General features: G+C 54.5%; 1 protein-coding gene across 1 annotated transcript; it reads right to left on the reverse strand.

Moving 5' to 3' along the window:
- Positions 1-2,243: 2,243 nt before the first annotated feature.
- THY1 (Thy-1 cell surface antigen) lies at positions 2,244-8,550 on the reverse strand. Its single transcript, XM_040258222.1, has 4 exons — positions 8,101-8,550; positions 5,276-5,336; positions 4,443-4,778; positions 2,244-3,690 (listed from the first exon to the last, which is right to left on the reverse strand). Exons 2-4 carry the CDS (start codon positions 5,310-5,312, stop codon positions 3,578-3,580), a joined length of 486 nt encoding a protein of 161 aa, XP_040114156.1. The 5' UTR covers positions 5,313-5,336; positions 8,101-8,550; the 3' UTR covers positions 2,244-3,577.
- Positions 8,551-12,409: the final 3,859 nt, after the last annotated feature.

Genomic DNA, 12,409 nt, shown 5'->3' on the forward strand with positions numbered 1-12,409 from the left:
AGGGGTGGGCAGTCCCGGCTTTGTCCTGAATCCTTGCTGGATTAGCAGGAGGGAGGACCTTTGTCACACTTTGCCAGAACTCAGGACTCCAGCCCCACAGATTCCTTAATGATAGATGAGAAAGTGGTTGACTCCTAACCTGGGAATTGCTTCCTTCACATGTAAAGAGAAACCTGTTCATGACAACATGGGAGAGGCAGACACAGGACAGGAACATCATGCTGGTGGCGGTGGGCAGAGGGGTGGGGTGGCTGGAGGACACATGTCATGGGTCCCCTGGATGCCAGGTACATTTATTGGTTGGCCAGGGAGAGTCCCTGCGTCTCCCCACGGTGATCCCCTTGCCCTTCCCGAGGTAGCCCCTGGGTGTTCGGAAGACCCTCACGCCAGATGTTCAGATGTTCCTCTGTCTCAGTGATGGAGGTGTGGAGAGGAGCTTCTCTCTGTTTCCACGGAGCAAGCATTCTGTGCCCTAACGGAGGGACTGAGATGGCCGAGGGGGGCGTGGGGGAGGGGTGAGGAGGAGTGGGTGGGGCTTGGTGGGGTGAGTTCTGGGCATCAGTGCAGGAACCAGGGATGGCTGGGGCCCAGCCCTCTTTTTTTTTTCCCCCCCAAATTTTAAACTTTTAATTTTGTATTGGAGTATAGCCGATTAAAAATGTTGTGGTAGTTCCAGGTGAACAGTGAAGGGACTTAGCCATACATATGCCTGTACCTATTCTCCCTCAAACCCCCCTCCCATCCAGGCTGCCACATAACACTGAGCTGAGTTCCACATAACAGGTCCTAGTTGGCTATCCATTTAAAACACAGCAGCGTGTACACGACCTTCCCAAAGTCCCTAACTACCCCTCTTTGTTATTAGCCAAGTCACTGTGGACGTGTTGCAGCGCTTCAGGCTCTCCTGCCTTGACCGAGAGGAGCTGACTGCCATCGTGGCCTGCCTCTGAGAGCCCGCCGCAGCCCTGGCCCACAGTCTTTCCCGGTCAGCTTGTGCTGTGAGGCCTGACGGCTCTGACTTTTGTCACTGAGCCCCTTCTCAGGCCCAGGCCTGTGCCTCTCTTCTCCGTCTCTGCCTTCCGGGAGCCCCTGGACCTCAGATGGCCTCTGTATCTTCTGAAGCTAACCCCACTCACTGTGGGCCTTGGGCTGTCCTCCTCCCCCTACACACCACAGCGGTAGGGGGACCCTTGAGGGGGTGGGGCACTAAACTCTTGAGGGGTACAGCGCCAGGGTGACAAAGACCCCACAGGGGGCTCACGCAGGTGCCAGGGTCTCATGGCTTCTCACAGTCGAGGCTGCACGCCTGGCTTCCCAATTCCTTCTGACTTGAACTCTTACTACCCCGAGTGTAGCATTTTAGTTCCCTTCCCCTGCTAAAGGCTCTTTTGGCTCAATGGTAAAGACTCTGCTTGCCAAGGCAGGAGACCTGGGTTCTATCCCTGGGTTGAGAAGATCCCCTGGAGAAGGAAATGGCAACCCACTCCAGTATTCTTGCCAGGGGAATCCCATGGATGGAAGAGGCTGGCAGGCTATAGTCCATGGGGTTGTAAGAGTTGGACACGACTTAGGGACGAAACCACCACCAAGCAAACCCAAAGGGACCTGTGCGCAGGCTGGGTGCCCTGTACTGAATGTCTGACAGCCCATGTGGGGATGGGTGGGCCCCTGTTGTTGGTGAGAGTTTCTTTTCCTTGGGGGCTTCTCTTGCTGTCTTCCAGCCTGGCCACCAAGGGCTTGGGAGTCACTGGCGTGACTTAGATTATAGGCCTTTAAGCAAAAGCTCAGAAAAATCATCCTACCCAGCACTAAATATCAGATGAGTCAGATTCTGGGTAGTCACCACTCTCCTCCCCCAGATCCCCTGGCAAAGCCTGGAAGGACATCTGGGAGCTGTGTCACTCTGCCCGCCACTGGGACCCAGAGCCACCCTGTGGTGCTGTTCTAGCTCCTGGTGCCAGGGGGCACTGTTGGCATTCTGCTCAGTGATTTTAGGGGAGGGAGCCCAGGATGGGCCTGTGTTGTCTCCCCACCCCAGTGCTCTCTATGGCCAGGCTGGACTTAAGAGATGCTTGTCGTCGCACCTTGATGGATGTGGGCAGCTCCCATGTAGCAGATGTAACCTCATCTGAGAACAACCCCATCTGAGAAGGCAGACTCTGCACCTTGATGCTTATTAGCCTATCCTGGAACCAGCGCCATGTGGCTTGGCCCAAACCGTGTTGTGGGCAGGTGAGTCTGCAGAGAGGGAATATTCCTTTATTTGGGCAAACACGTGGTGTTAAAATGGTTAAGAAGCCAGGCGTGCAGTAGTCCACCCCTGGAGGCAGAGGGGAGAGGAAGGGCTGCTGAAGACAGGGAGTGGGGGGACAGGAGGCAGGGGGTTGGACCTCTTGGCTAAGGGAGTGGGGGACAGGCCTGGAGAGAGGAGCAAAGCAGAGACCCACAGGAGGGCAGATTCCAGAGGCTTGGTTTTATTGTACAGTATTCTTTTTCCTCAACGAGATGCCATAAGCTGCGCTGGCACTACACATGGTCACGAGACTTGGCAGAGCCGCCGGGTGGGGAGCTGGGTGCTGGGAAAAGCCATCGCTCAAGACAGGTCCCACTCGTGGGTCTCACCCCATGGCCTGCCTCAGCGGCCCCCGGAGGTCCCTGAGAAGGCAGGCCTAAGGGGCAGGGGGCTGCCAGAAGGCTTAGGCACTGCTGGGGGAGAGGGGAAGAGCCTCCCGGAGAAACACTGAGGCCAAACTCCATGGGTCTCCATCAGGGCCTCTACCAGGCCTGACTTTACTGCCTCCAGGTCCGAGTTCTGGAAGCTCATATTGGGATAAGCCTGGGAGCAGGCTTGTCCTCCTCTGCCGCCTTCCCAGCTGCTGGTTGGCCAGTGAGAAACACTGGACTCCCAGCTGTAGCTTCCTCTGTGGTGCCCCCTCCACCTGCCCCTAACCCATCAGCACTGCTTCCCACACAATCGGCATTGTCACTGGAGCAGACCCTGGGCCCAGGGCCCCTCGGCAGGGTGAGAAGATGGCATTCTTCTGTGGCAGAGAGTGCTCGTGGCGACGCTCAGCGTTCCCCTCACGTGATGGGCCACCACATCCGGGGCCTTCAGGCACCGTCCCGCCTGCTCGGGCCAGACACACCCTCCCCCTCCTCGTGCAGGGCTCTCCCAGGGCTCAGGTCCCCGTGGGCAAGGATGACGGCCTCCAGAGACTGATACACCTCCATCCTTCCACCCCTCCCATCCCCTCACTCTCCATCAGGTCTCTAATCCTGGCTTCCCCGTTCACAAACTCCCCAAGAAAAGGAAGGATAAGCCCTAAATATAAACCAGACGGAAGCAGCTCTGGAACAAAGAGTACAAGTAGCCAGTGGCGGGCAGAGGGGGTGTGAGGTGGCACTGGCGGAGGGGAGGGAAAGGCATGCAGCACTGGAATTCCTTAGGAGAGGGGAGGGGTCCCCATTGCTCCCCAAGGTGTGTGAGGGTTGTGGGGAAGGGGGTTAGCCGACTCAGAGAAGCAGGATCTCTGGACTGGGCCTTGTGGCTTCCTGTGTCCTCCGTGGGCCCAACCTGTCACAGGGAGATGAAGTCCATGGCCTGCAGCAGAGGCAGGGAGAGCAGCAGCAGCAGCAGCCACGAGGTGTTCTGGATCAGCAGGCTTATGCCCCCACACCTGACCAGTTTATCTGTGGCGAGAGAATGGGGCAGACAGGAAAGGCGGGAATGGAGAGGGGCCAGGCCCAGGCAAGGGTGCTTTCCCTTGGGGAGGCTGGCGCCATGATGTCTTGGCTGCAACCAGGGCCAACCTGGTTGAACCAACCATCTTTCCCATTTGCAGGTTCCTGAGCCCCTGAAGGGCTTCCCTGGTGGCTCAGACGGTAAAGAATCTGCTTGCAATGCAGGAGACCCAGGTTGGATCCCTGGGTCGGGGAGAGCCCCTGGAGAAGGGCATGGCAACCCACTCCAGTATTCTTGCCTGGCGAATTTCATGGACAGAGGAGCCCAGTGGGCTACAGTCCATGAGGTCACAAAGAGTCGGACACGACTGAGTGACTAACACTTTCATCTGTTTTTTCCTTTCCTGAGCCCTTGAACACGTATCCTCACAAGAAAACTGTGGGTGAGGTAGCTAGAGCCATCCTATTTTCCAGGTGGGGAGAAGGGGGTTTGGGGAGGCCTAGTGATTTGCCCACAGTCATAGGGGAAGCATCCACCACACTACTCCACCTGTCTGACTGTCCCCTTAGCCCTTCCCCCATTCAGGCTGGGCGTAGTGATTCCCCTGGGCACAGGCGGCAGTAGGGGACAAGGGGAGAGAGGTTACGGGGCCACTCTCCTCTGCGGCCCAGCCAAGAGGCTTGCCTGGTGTCCCAGCTGGCCCATTCCTCCCCAGCTTGCCTCTGCCCGCTTACTTGATCTTGCAGGGGGCTTGCCTCACCTCTGAACACAGAGACATCCTTATTGGAGACGGTGGGATTCGGGCCAGAGAGGCGGAGTTCACATGTGTAGGTCCCCTCATCCTTGGTGGTGAAGTTGGACAGGTAGAGGACCTTAAGGTTGTACTTGCTGATGAATTTGGTTCGGGAGCTGTATTCTGGCCTAGTGACCCCATTGGAGCCAGAGAGCACCCACTTCTTTGTGTCACGGGTCAGGCTGAACTCATACTGTATGGGCGTGGTGGTGGTATTCTCATGATGGCAGTCTAGACGAAGGCTCTGGTTCACCAAGCAGGCTGTCAGGCTGGTCACCTTCTGCCCACGGGCCACCTGTAAGACTGGCACCAGCAGTGCCACTCTCCAAGTTGGGGAAGGACCTATAGAGCAGGGGGCTTCCCACCCACATTCACAGCAGAGAAAGGCCTGACCAGGGAGGGCACAAGGGTCTGCTGTCGAGCACCTCTCCCTGCCCAAGTGGTCCCTGAGGGCCAGTGTACCTTCCCTTCTGCAGACTCCAGCCCATCTCCCTCTGTTTTAGTCCTGGGGTCCTGCCAGTGTGTTCCAGGGGCAGGAGATCTCGGGGGAGTTGATGCTGTATCTTGGTCCGCATCTGCAGATTCCAACTCAGTATGGGACAGGCTTAGTGAACTGTGTTTCCAGAAATGGTCCCAGGTAGTCAGAAAACCAACTAGGTTGCTTAGCTGTCTTAGGGATAAAAGAAGCCCTCTCCCCCTTAGTCACCTCCACCTTCTGAGTTCTTGAGGAAGAAGCTAGCTTTTCTGAAAAGAAAGCAGCCAGGGAGCTTGGAATCCCAGCCCTACCCCTTGCCCCATACCTGTCAGCAGGAGGGCGATGCCGATGGTAGGGTTCATGGTGCCGAGAGCTCAGTCCTGGATCTGGGGTGGAACAAGATGGGAATCAGCCAGGAGGTAGGGCAGGTGTCCCCAGACTTACTGCCAGGGTTGGGGGCCCTCAGGAGACCTCCCATAATGGCCATCCAAGCCCCTCTCTACAGCCCTCTCCCCTCCCCTCCTCTCAGTGAATGTGACACTACCACCCAGCTCTTCCCTGTCAGGGAAGCAAGGGGGTGGGAGAACACAGCCTTCTGTGGTGTGTGTGTATGTGACCATTTACTAGCTGGGTGGCTTTGAATAAGTGACTTGATCGTTTCCAAGGCAGGGACCTCCTACTTTTTTTATCGGAAAATTTGCAGAAACACAATTTATCTTAACCATATATATTAAAAAAAAAAATTGGCTGCATCAGGCAGCATGGAGTCTTAACCGCTGGACCACCAGGGAAGTCCCTGCTAATCATTTTTAAGTGTACAATTCAGAAACGTTAAGTTCATCCACACTGTAGTGCAGCCAATCTCCGGAACCCTTTTGTTGCGGAAATTAAAATGGAGGAAGTCTTGTTCAGGCTTCAGAAGCAGGCGAGCAGGCCTCTGACCTGCCTGGACACTGCCCAGATTCTGTGCCTGCCTGCAAGCACAGCTAGTCAGGTGGCGCTTTAGTCAAGAAAAAAGAAAAAAGAGCGGGTCTTGGAATTCTTGAACTCCTGAAGGGTCTGGCCAATCTCCCAGGGTCTAATGAAATCCTATGACTCATAAGGTGAAACAAACAGCATTGTAAAAGGGTTAAATAAGTAAAAAATCCAGAAGAGCATTTCTGCATGCAAACAAACGATGCTATCACTGTAAGGCCTGGCATTATAAGCAGGAACCCCCAAAACTGCAATCTGAAGTCTCACCCGCTAAGTGGACACACAGCCTGGGACATTTTTCCAACTGGGACTCCAGACTGCTGTTATTTGGGACTTCCCAGTGCTGTTTAAGTCTGGATGTTGGTCGGCCCAATTTGGTGATGTATATGCTGTTACTTTACTTTTTCTAGTTCTCTTTTCTTTTAATGATTATATATAAATAAGCCTCTATTAAATATTGAAATTGTGTATTTATTTGTGGTTTCTTTTGTTAAGGATCCTTCCAACCTGAAATAAAAGTTCAGCAAAACACCTTTTCATCTTGCAAAAACCAGAACTCTCTACCCATGAAACAAAACCTTCTCATTCAGGGACTTCCTATTTCTTGTTCTGAAGAAACTCCCCAATACCCAAACAGTTCCTGGCATATAACAGATGTCTGAAAGATACTGAATGAACCTGGCTTTAGATACCCACCGGGTTGTGATGGGCTTAATGAAAATGACAAACATCTGGCACTGTTCAAGAATGAGTGACCCACAAGCGTTTATCTCTGACCAACTGTGTGGCTGGGGATGATGGCTGGGTGGTCGGTCATGTGTGTGTGGGGCCCCACGTGGCACACGTCTAAACGTGTCTCTGGTTGTAGGTGAGGAAGGTGACAGTGGTCTCCTATTGCATGTGTTCTCTGCATCGGAACCAAGACGTTTTCTATTGTTCAGCTCTCTGGGCAGGGTTCCTGGACCTGCAATTTTCCAGTCCGGCTTCTGGTAGCCTCTCTGACTCGGCTCTCTGCCCCATCTTTTTTTGCAGCCTGGGCTCAATCAGTATCCTGGCGAGGCAACAGAGCGGGTAGCCTAGCCTGTCCGCAGCAGCGCTCGCATGGGAGAGGCCACAGGAGGGCGGTGGCCGGGTGCTAGCGCTCCCGCGCGCAGGGCGCGCCGCTAGCGGCGTCCAGGTCCCCGGCGCTCTGCCCAGTGCGGGGAGGGAGGGGCGAGGCTGGGATCCCCGGGCGCCTGCGCTGCAGTCAGTTCCCTTTCAGACCCCCGCCAAAAGGGACCCGGAGGTGCTGCTGGGGAAGAAAGGGGGGTGGCAACATCTGGTTTTGATTAGCAGACACCGAGTTACAGAGGCGGGTGGCGAGCTTGCGATCTAGAGAGGAAGCGGGGAGGCGGCTAGAACTAGAAAGGAAGAAATGGGGCTGGAGCTGGAAGGGGCTGCAGAGCGGAAGGGTGGGGTGGACGCTATAGAGGAGGCACCGTCTGTTAGCGTTTCCCTGGCCTTGTTTCCCCGCAGCTCAGAACCCGGAGAAGCTTCGCGCTCCCTCCCACTCTAGCCCGCATTCGACTAACCCCATCGTTATTCCGTTTCCCTATTTCAAGCCTCTCCTTTCCCAACTGAGGTCCCCCTTCCCCCTCGCTTATGCTTCTCCGGTTCTCGCCTCCCCTGTCTGCCGGTCTTTCTCCCGGGGGCCCGCCCCCCCCCCCCCCCCCCCCCGCACTCCTCCCCCGCCGCGGGCCTCGCGGCACTGCGGTTTCCCGTTCCTTGGATGCCCCGCACCAAGCCCGCCGCGAGGTCGCAGGGCAGAGACTGCCTTCGGTTTTCGGTCCTCCGTTCCCTTAGTCTCACCCAGTCTCACCGCCCCGCTCCCGCCCCCGCGCCTTTACGATCTGGGTTTGGGTACTTCTGGGTGGAGAGCAGAACCCAAGCCTGTCCTTGCCGCTCTCCTCCCGGTTCTCCTCCAGCACTCCAGTCCCAGGTAAACGTCTCCCAGCGGGCGAAAGGTGCGCCGCTGCTCCCGCCCCTGCCTTGCAAGCAGGCCCCTCTCCAAGCACTGCGCAGCTCCTTCCCAGGGCGCTCTCGGTCCGTTTTCTAAAGCCTCGGGTCGGGAGGGCTTGCTTGGACGCCAGAGACCTATCCCTGCGCCCCGGGTCCCGCCCTGGCTCCAGCTCCCACCTGGCCTCCGGTCCTCCGCCGCTGCAGCTGCCCGCAGACGCGCCGCCGCCTCCAGTTGCTGCACCGTACCCCGCGCCCGCAGTTTTCACCAGGGGTGGGAGAGGGGGAGCGGGGAGGGCCCGGGGGCTCGGCCAATCAGAGGCTGAGCGACAGAGAAAAAGGGTGGTGGAGGGAGGAGGAGGCGGCCCGAGATAGAAAGAGGGGACTTCTGCAGCAAAAGGGGGCCGCCATCCTGTGGCCGGCTGGCCTGGCCTGGGAGGGCGGGGTTCTGGACCCTGGAGATCGGGCTGGGGTCGCTCAGGGAACGCTAGCCGTCTCCCAGAGCGCCGCCGAGACCGCTCCCCTTTTAAGGCTTTAACCCTTTCTTTTGACCTAGGTTTTGGAAGCCTGCGCGAAGACCGAGGGGGTAAGGAATGGTGGATGGAAGCCAGCTGCTGGGCCCCCTTAGGCAACGCCCACGCCTCCTCGTTTCCGTTTCACCTAGAACTCTTCTCCGCGGGAGCAGCCAGTGAGACGTTTTTGGTTTTGGAATATTCCAGGTTTTCTCCAAAGGAAGATAGTGGGGTGTATTTCCACATGGCAACAGCCCTTAAGGGAGCACTTGGTCTTTCTTGGTCCCCAGCCCTGCCCCAACTCCTCACCCAGCCTAGAACACCCATCTCTTAAGAGGCTTTCTGCTCTGGGGCACTGTGTCCCTCAACTCCGGGGCTGGCACTTCCTGGTGCAGACAGCTAGAAGGTTCTTCTCGATTTCATGTTCTCCTCTTACCCCTCACACCCACCCAAGTCCCTGAGCGCTGTGTGCTTGGTCTTCAGACAAGAGGTGGGGTGCTGCTGCCCTTTAGAAAACACTCTGCTTGGCCTGTTCCATCCATCCATGGCCACAATCTGCTGGGATCATCTCATCCCATTTCATGGCTAAGAGGTGGAGAGATGGCCAGTTGATCTGGGCTATGGAGCCCCAAGTCTTTGGAGACCCAAGTCTTTGGAGACCCAAGTCTTTGGTGCTGAGCTATATTCCACTGCTGCAGCTCAGCCCAGGGGAAAGGGAAATTCTGCAACTGTGGGAAGGGAGAGGAGGCAGGACCACTAGCAAGAATAGCAGATACCACGCTTTTAATCTTCTGGGGCATCTGTCCTTGCTCCGTTAATTTGAAGTCACCAGAAGCCCTTGGACCGTTTTTTTTTTTTTTATTTTAAATAGCCAGTGGTGATGACTTGTGTCTCCAATTTTTTTTTTTTTTTGAACAAAGGTTTATTTGATTAATTTGCCTCCTGTGGCCTCTTTGTGAATTCTGGTTGAGACATCCTGTGGGCTGACCCTGCCCCATCCCCCCAACCCCAGCCATTCTCCTATTTCTTTGCAGAGATCGGTGTTGGCACCTTCTCTGCAGTTTCCATTACTGTAATGATACTGTTGGAAGCCATCCCTGGGCTAGCAAATGGGGGATTCTCCCCCCCACTCCTTCTCCCTCCTTTGGAGGTTAGGTGGCCTCCCAGCACTTAGAGTGATGGAACTTTCTTACTGGAACAAGCCTCACAGATGGTCCAATCCACGGAGCCTTGGCTCTGGTAAACAGCAGGAGCTCCTGGAGCACTTTATGAGAAATGTAGCTGCTCCTGCCCACCCGGGATTTTCCTAGCCTAGTAGTAGGGCTGCCGGAGTCTACATTTCACAGGCTCCCAGGACCTGGGAACTGCAGACCATCCCTTTTCATAGATGAGGTGACCTGGCTTCTCATTGTCTGGAGGGTAATTTTTTAAAAAAGTATTTATGGATTTAATTTTGGCTGCTCTTTGTTGCTGGGCACAGGCTTTCCCTGGTTGTGGTGTGTGGGCTTCTCATTGCGATAGCCTCCCTTGTTTTGGAGCACCGGCTCTAGAGACTGAGAGCTTCAGTAGTTCCAGCACATGAGCTCAGTAGTTGCAGCTCGTGGGCTTCGGAGTGCAGGCTCAGTAGTTGTGGCTCATAGGCTTAGTTGCTCTGTGGCATGTGGAACCTGGAGTCTTCCCGGACCAGGGGTTGAGCCAGTGTCCTCTGCATTGCAAGGCAAATTCTTAACCGTTGGACCACCAGGAGGGTAATTTTTAAGTGCCTGGATGTCCTGCCCCTGGCGGCCGATGTCCACCACCACCTCATCTTTCCCATTCTTCTTCTGCTGCATTCTGGACACGCTAGCCTCCTCCTTGGCACTCTGTCTTCTTTCCTACTCACCAGCTTTCTGGTTCTCAATCCAAGGATCTTTCCTATCAAAACACAATTGCTTTAGTTGCTTTTGCTTCAGCTAATCCTGCCTCGTACCCCCATGGGGTTGGAGATGGTTCTTTTTTCCTTTGGGCAAGACATGAGGATACCCACAGGCCCCTTAACAACAGAAAATATCTGAGCCCTGTCTGGATAAGACCCTGGATGCTCTGTTTCCCACTCTATGGCCCAGTCGCTGAGTGTTGCTGGCTGGAAGGCCTGGCCGTGCTATTTTGATAAGGTTTCAAGGACCTGGCCTATTTTTTGGGTCCCCAAGCACTTTGCTTCAGGAAGGGGAGGGGAGTGTGGCAACAGTGTGTCTGCTAAACCAAGGTGTCTGACTGGATGGAGTGAATGGCTCAAATGATCAATTTAGGGGCTGGGATGGAACACAGGGTCCTAATGGGGAGAAGATTTAAAAACTCCCATTTTCTAATGGCACAGAATAGGAGTGCTGAAAGCAGGAAGGAAGGGTTTATCCACCCAAGGCAAGATTTCCCGACTTACTGTGGCTGCCCTGCGGGTCCCTTAGGTCTTTCCCATCACCTCTGGGCACCCCATCTGGAGATACATGGAGTAATGCTCCTCTCAAAATGCACCTTCCTTTAGGCTAACAAAGGGTCTACCAGCCATTCACTCTATTTCCTGATTTCATCCGATTGTCTATAAAATCACAAAGGTGGCAGAAGCCATCTCGTCATTTTGTAGCTGGAAAATGAGGCCCCAAAAGGATAATGATCTGTCAAAGGTCAGACAAATATTTTGAAACACAGCCAAGACAAGCTAGACTGCAGATCTTCTGATTCCAGGTACAGTGTGCTCCACTCCTTCCAGGGCGGGTCTTTAGCCTGCTGGACTGACTTCACTGGTCCGGATGAAATGGAAAAAAGAAGGACGTTGTGGAGTACTCTGAACATACCTGTCAGGCTCCTACACTGTTTTGATCGCCTCCCCTTCACTCTGTTGATAAGGGAGAATTCCCAGATTCCCATCCTAGGGTTTCAGAGATGGTCAAACACATAAAACCTGTTGACTTAACAAAATAGTCACAACCTAAAAGTTAAGAGTTCTGTTTTATTTGGTGGGAATTTTCAGGACTTCAAGCACGGGAGACCTCATCACAAGTGACCCTGAGAGAACTGCTCAGAGGAGGCGAGCGGAGGAGCCAGGTTATAGAGAAGTTTGGCAGGCAGTCTGAACCTCAAAAGATTATTGTTAATTAAAGAAAATCAGAATCCCCAAGTTAAGGAATTTAGCGCTTTTCTGTGTATGGGAAGGCGCAAGAGTCTGGGCTCACGCATTGAAATTATTGCTTTCAGGTGCATCTCAGCTGTCTGGGGCCAGTAGCCTGTGTTTTCACGTCCTGAGCGTCAGGGCCCACCGTAGGGAGTGGTTGTAGTCTGACGGCTGCTAGACGGCAGGTATTCTTTTCCTTCCTGAGTGCCCTTAGGGCTCACTAGCTCACCTTGGAGGGCTGTGATGGCTGATGACTGAGGGGCTTCCCAGGTAAAGAAGTGGTAGTGGTGGTGGAAAAGAAGCCATGCAGGAGCTGCCAGAGACGCGGGAGACGCAGGCTCAGTCCCTGGTTGGGAAGATCCCCTGGAGGAGGAAATGGCAACCCACTCCAGTATTCTTGACTGGATAATCCCATGAACCGAGAAGCCTGGTGGGCTATAGTTCATGGGGTGGTAAAGAGTCAGACATGACTGAGCATGCATGAACTTGATATCCTTGTTTCACTGATATGGCAAGAAATAGTCCATGTCTGACCCTGACACTGTACAGATGTGATTGACTAATAAACAGCAGTTTATTAGTCACCTGTACTTACAGCCCAGAGAAGGACACCACATGCCAGGCCCTGCCACTCAGGAGCTGCACTCGAATAGTAAACAAACAGGAACCCTGGGAGGCTTTGTGGTATCCAAAGGGTGGAATGCTCATTTCCCGCAGGAGGATGTGATTGGCTGGTTTGAATAATTCTGTGGACTGGCAGGGAACTGAAGGCTGATTCTCAGGGATAAGAAGGAAAAAAGATGGTTAATTGACTAGAGGAACTTATCAA

The sequence above is a fragment of the Oryx dammah genome, unplaced genomic scaffold, assembly GCF_014754425.2.
Source record: "Oryx dammah isolate SB20612 unplaced genomic scaffold, SCBI_Odam_1.1 HiC_scaffold_17, whole genome shotgun sequence".
Classification (NCBI taxonomy): domain Eukaryota; kingdom Metazoa; phylum Chordata; class Mammalia; order Artiodactyla; family Bovidae; genus Oryx; species Oryx dammah.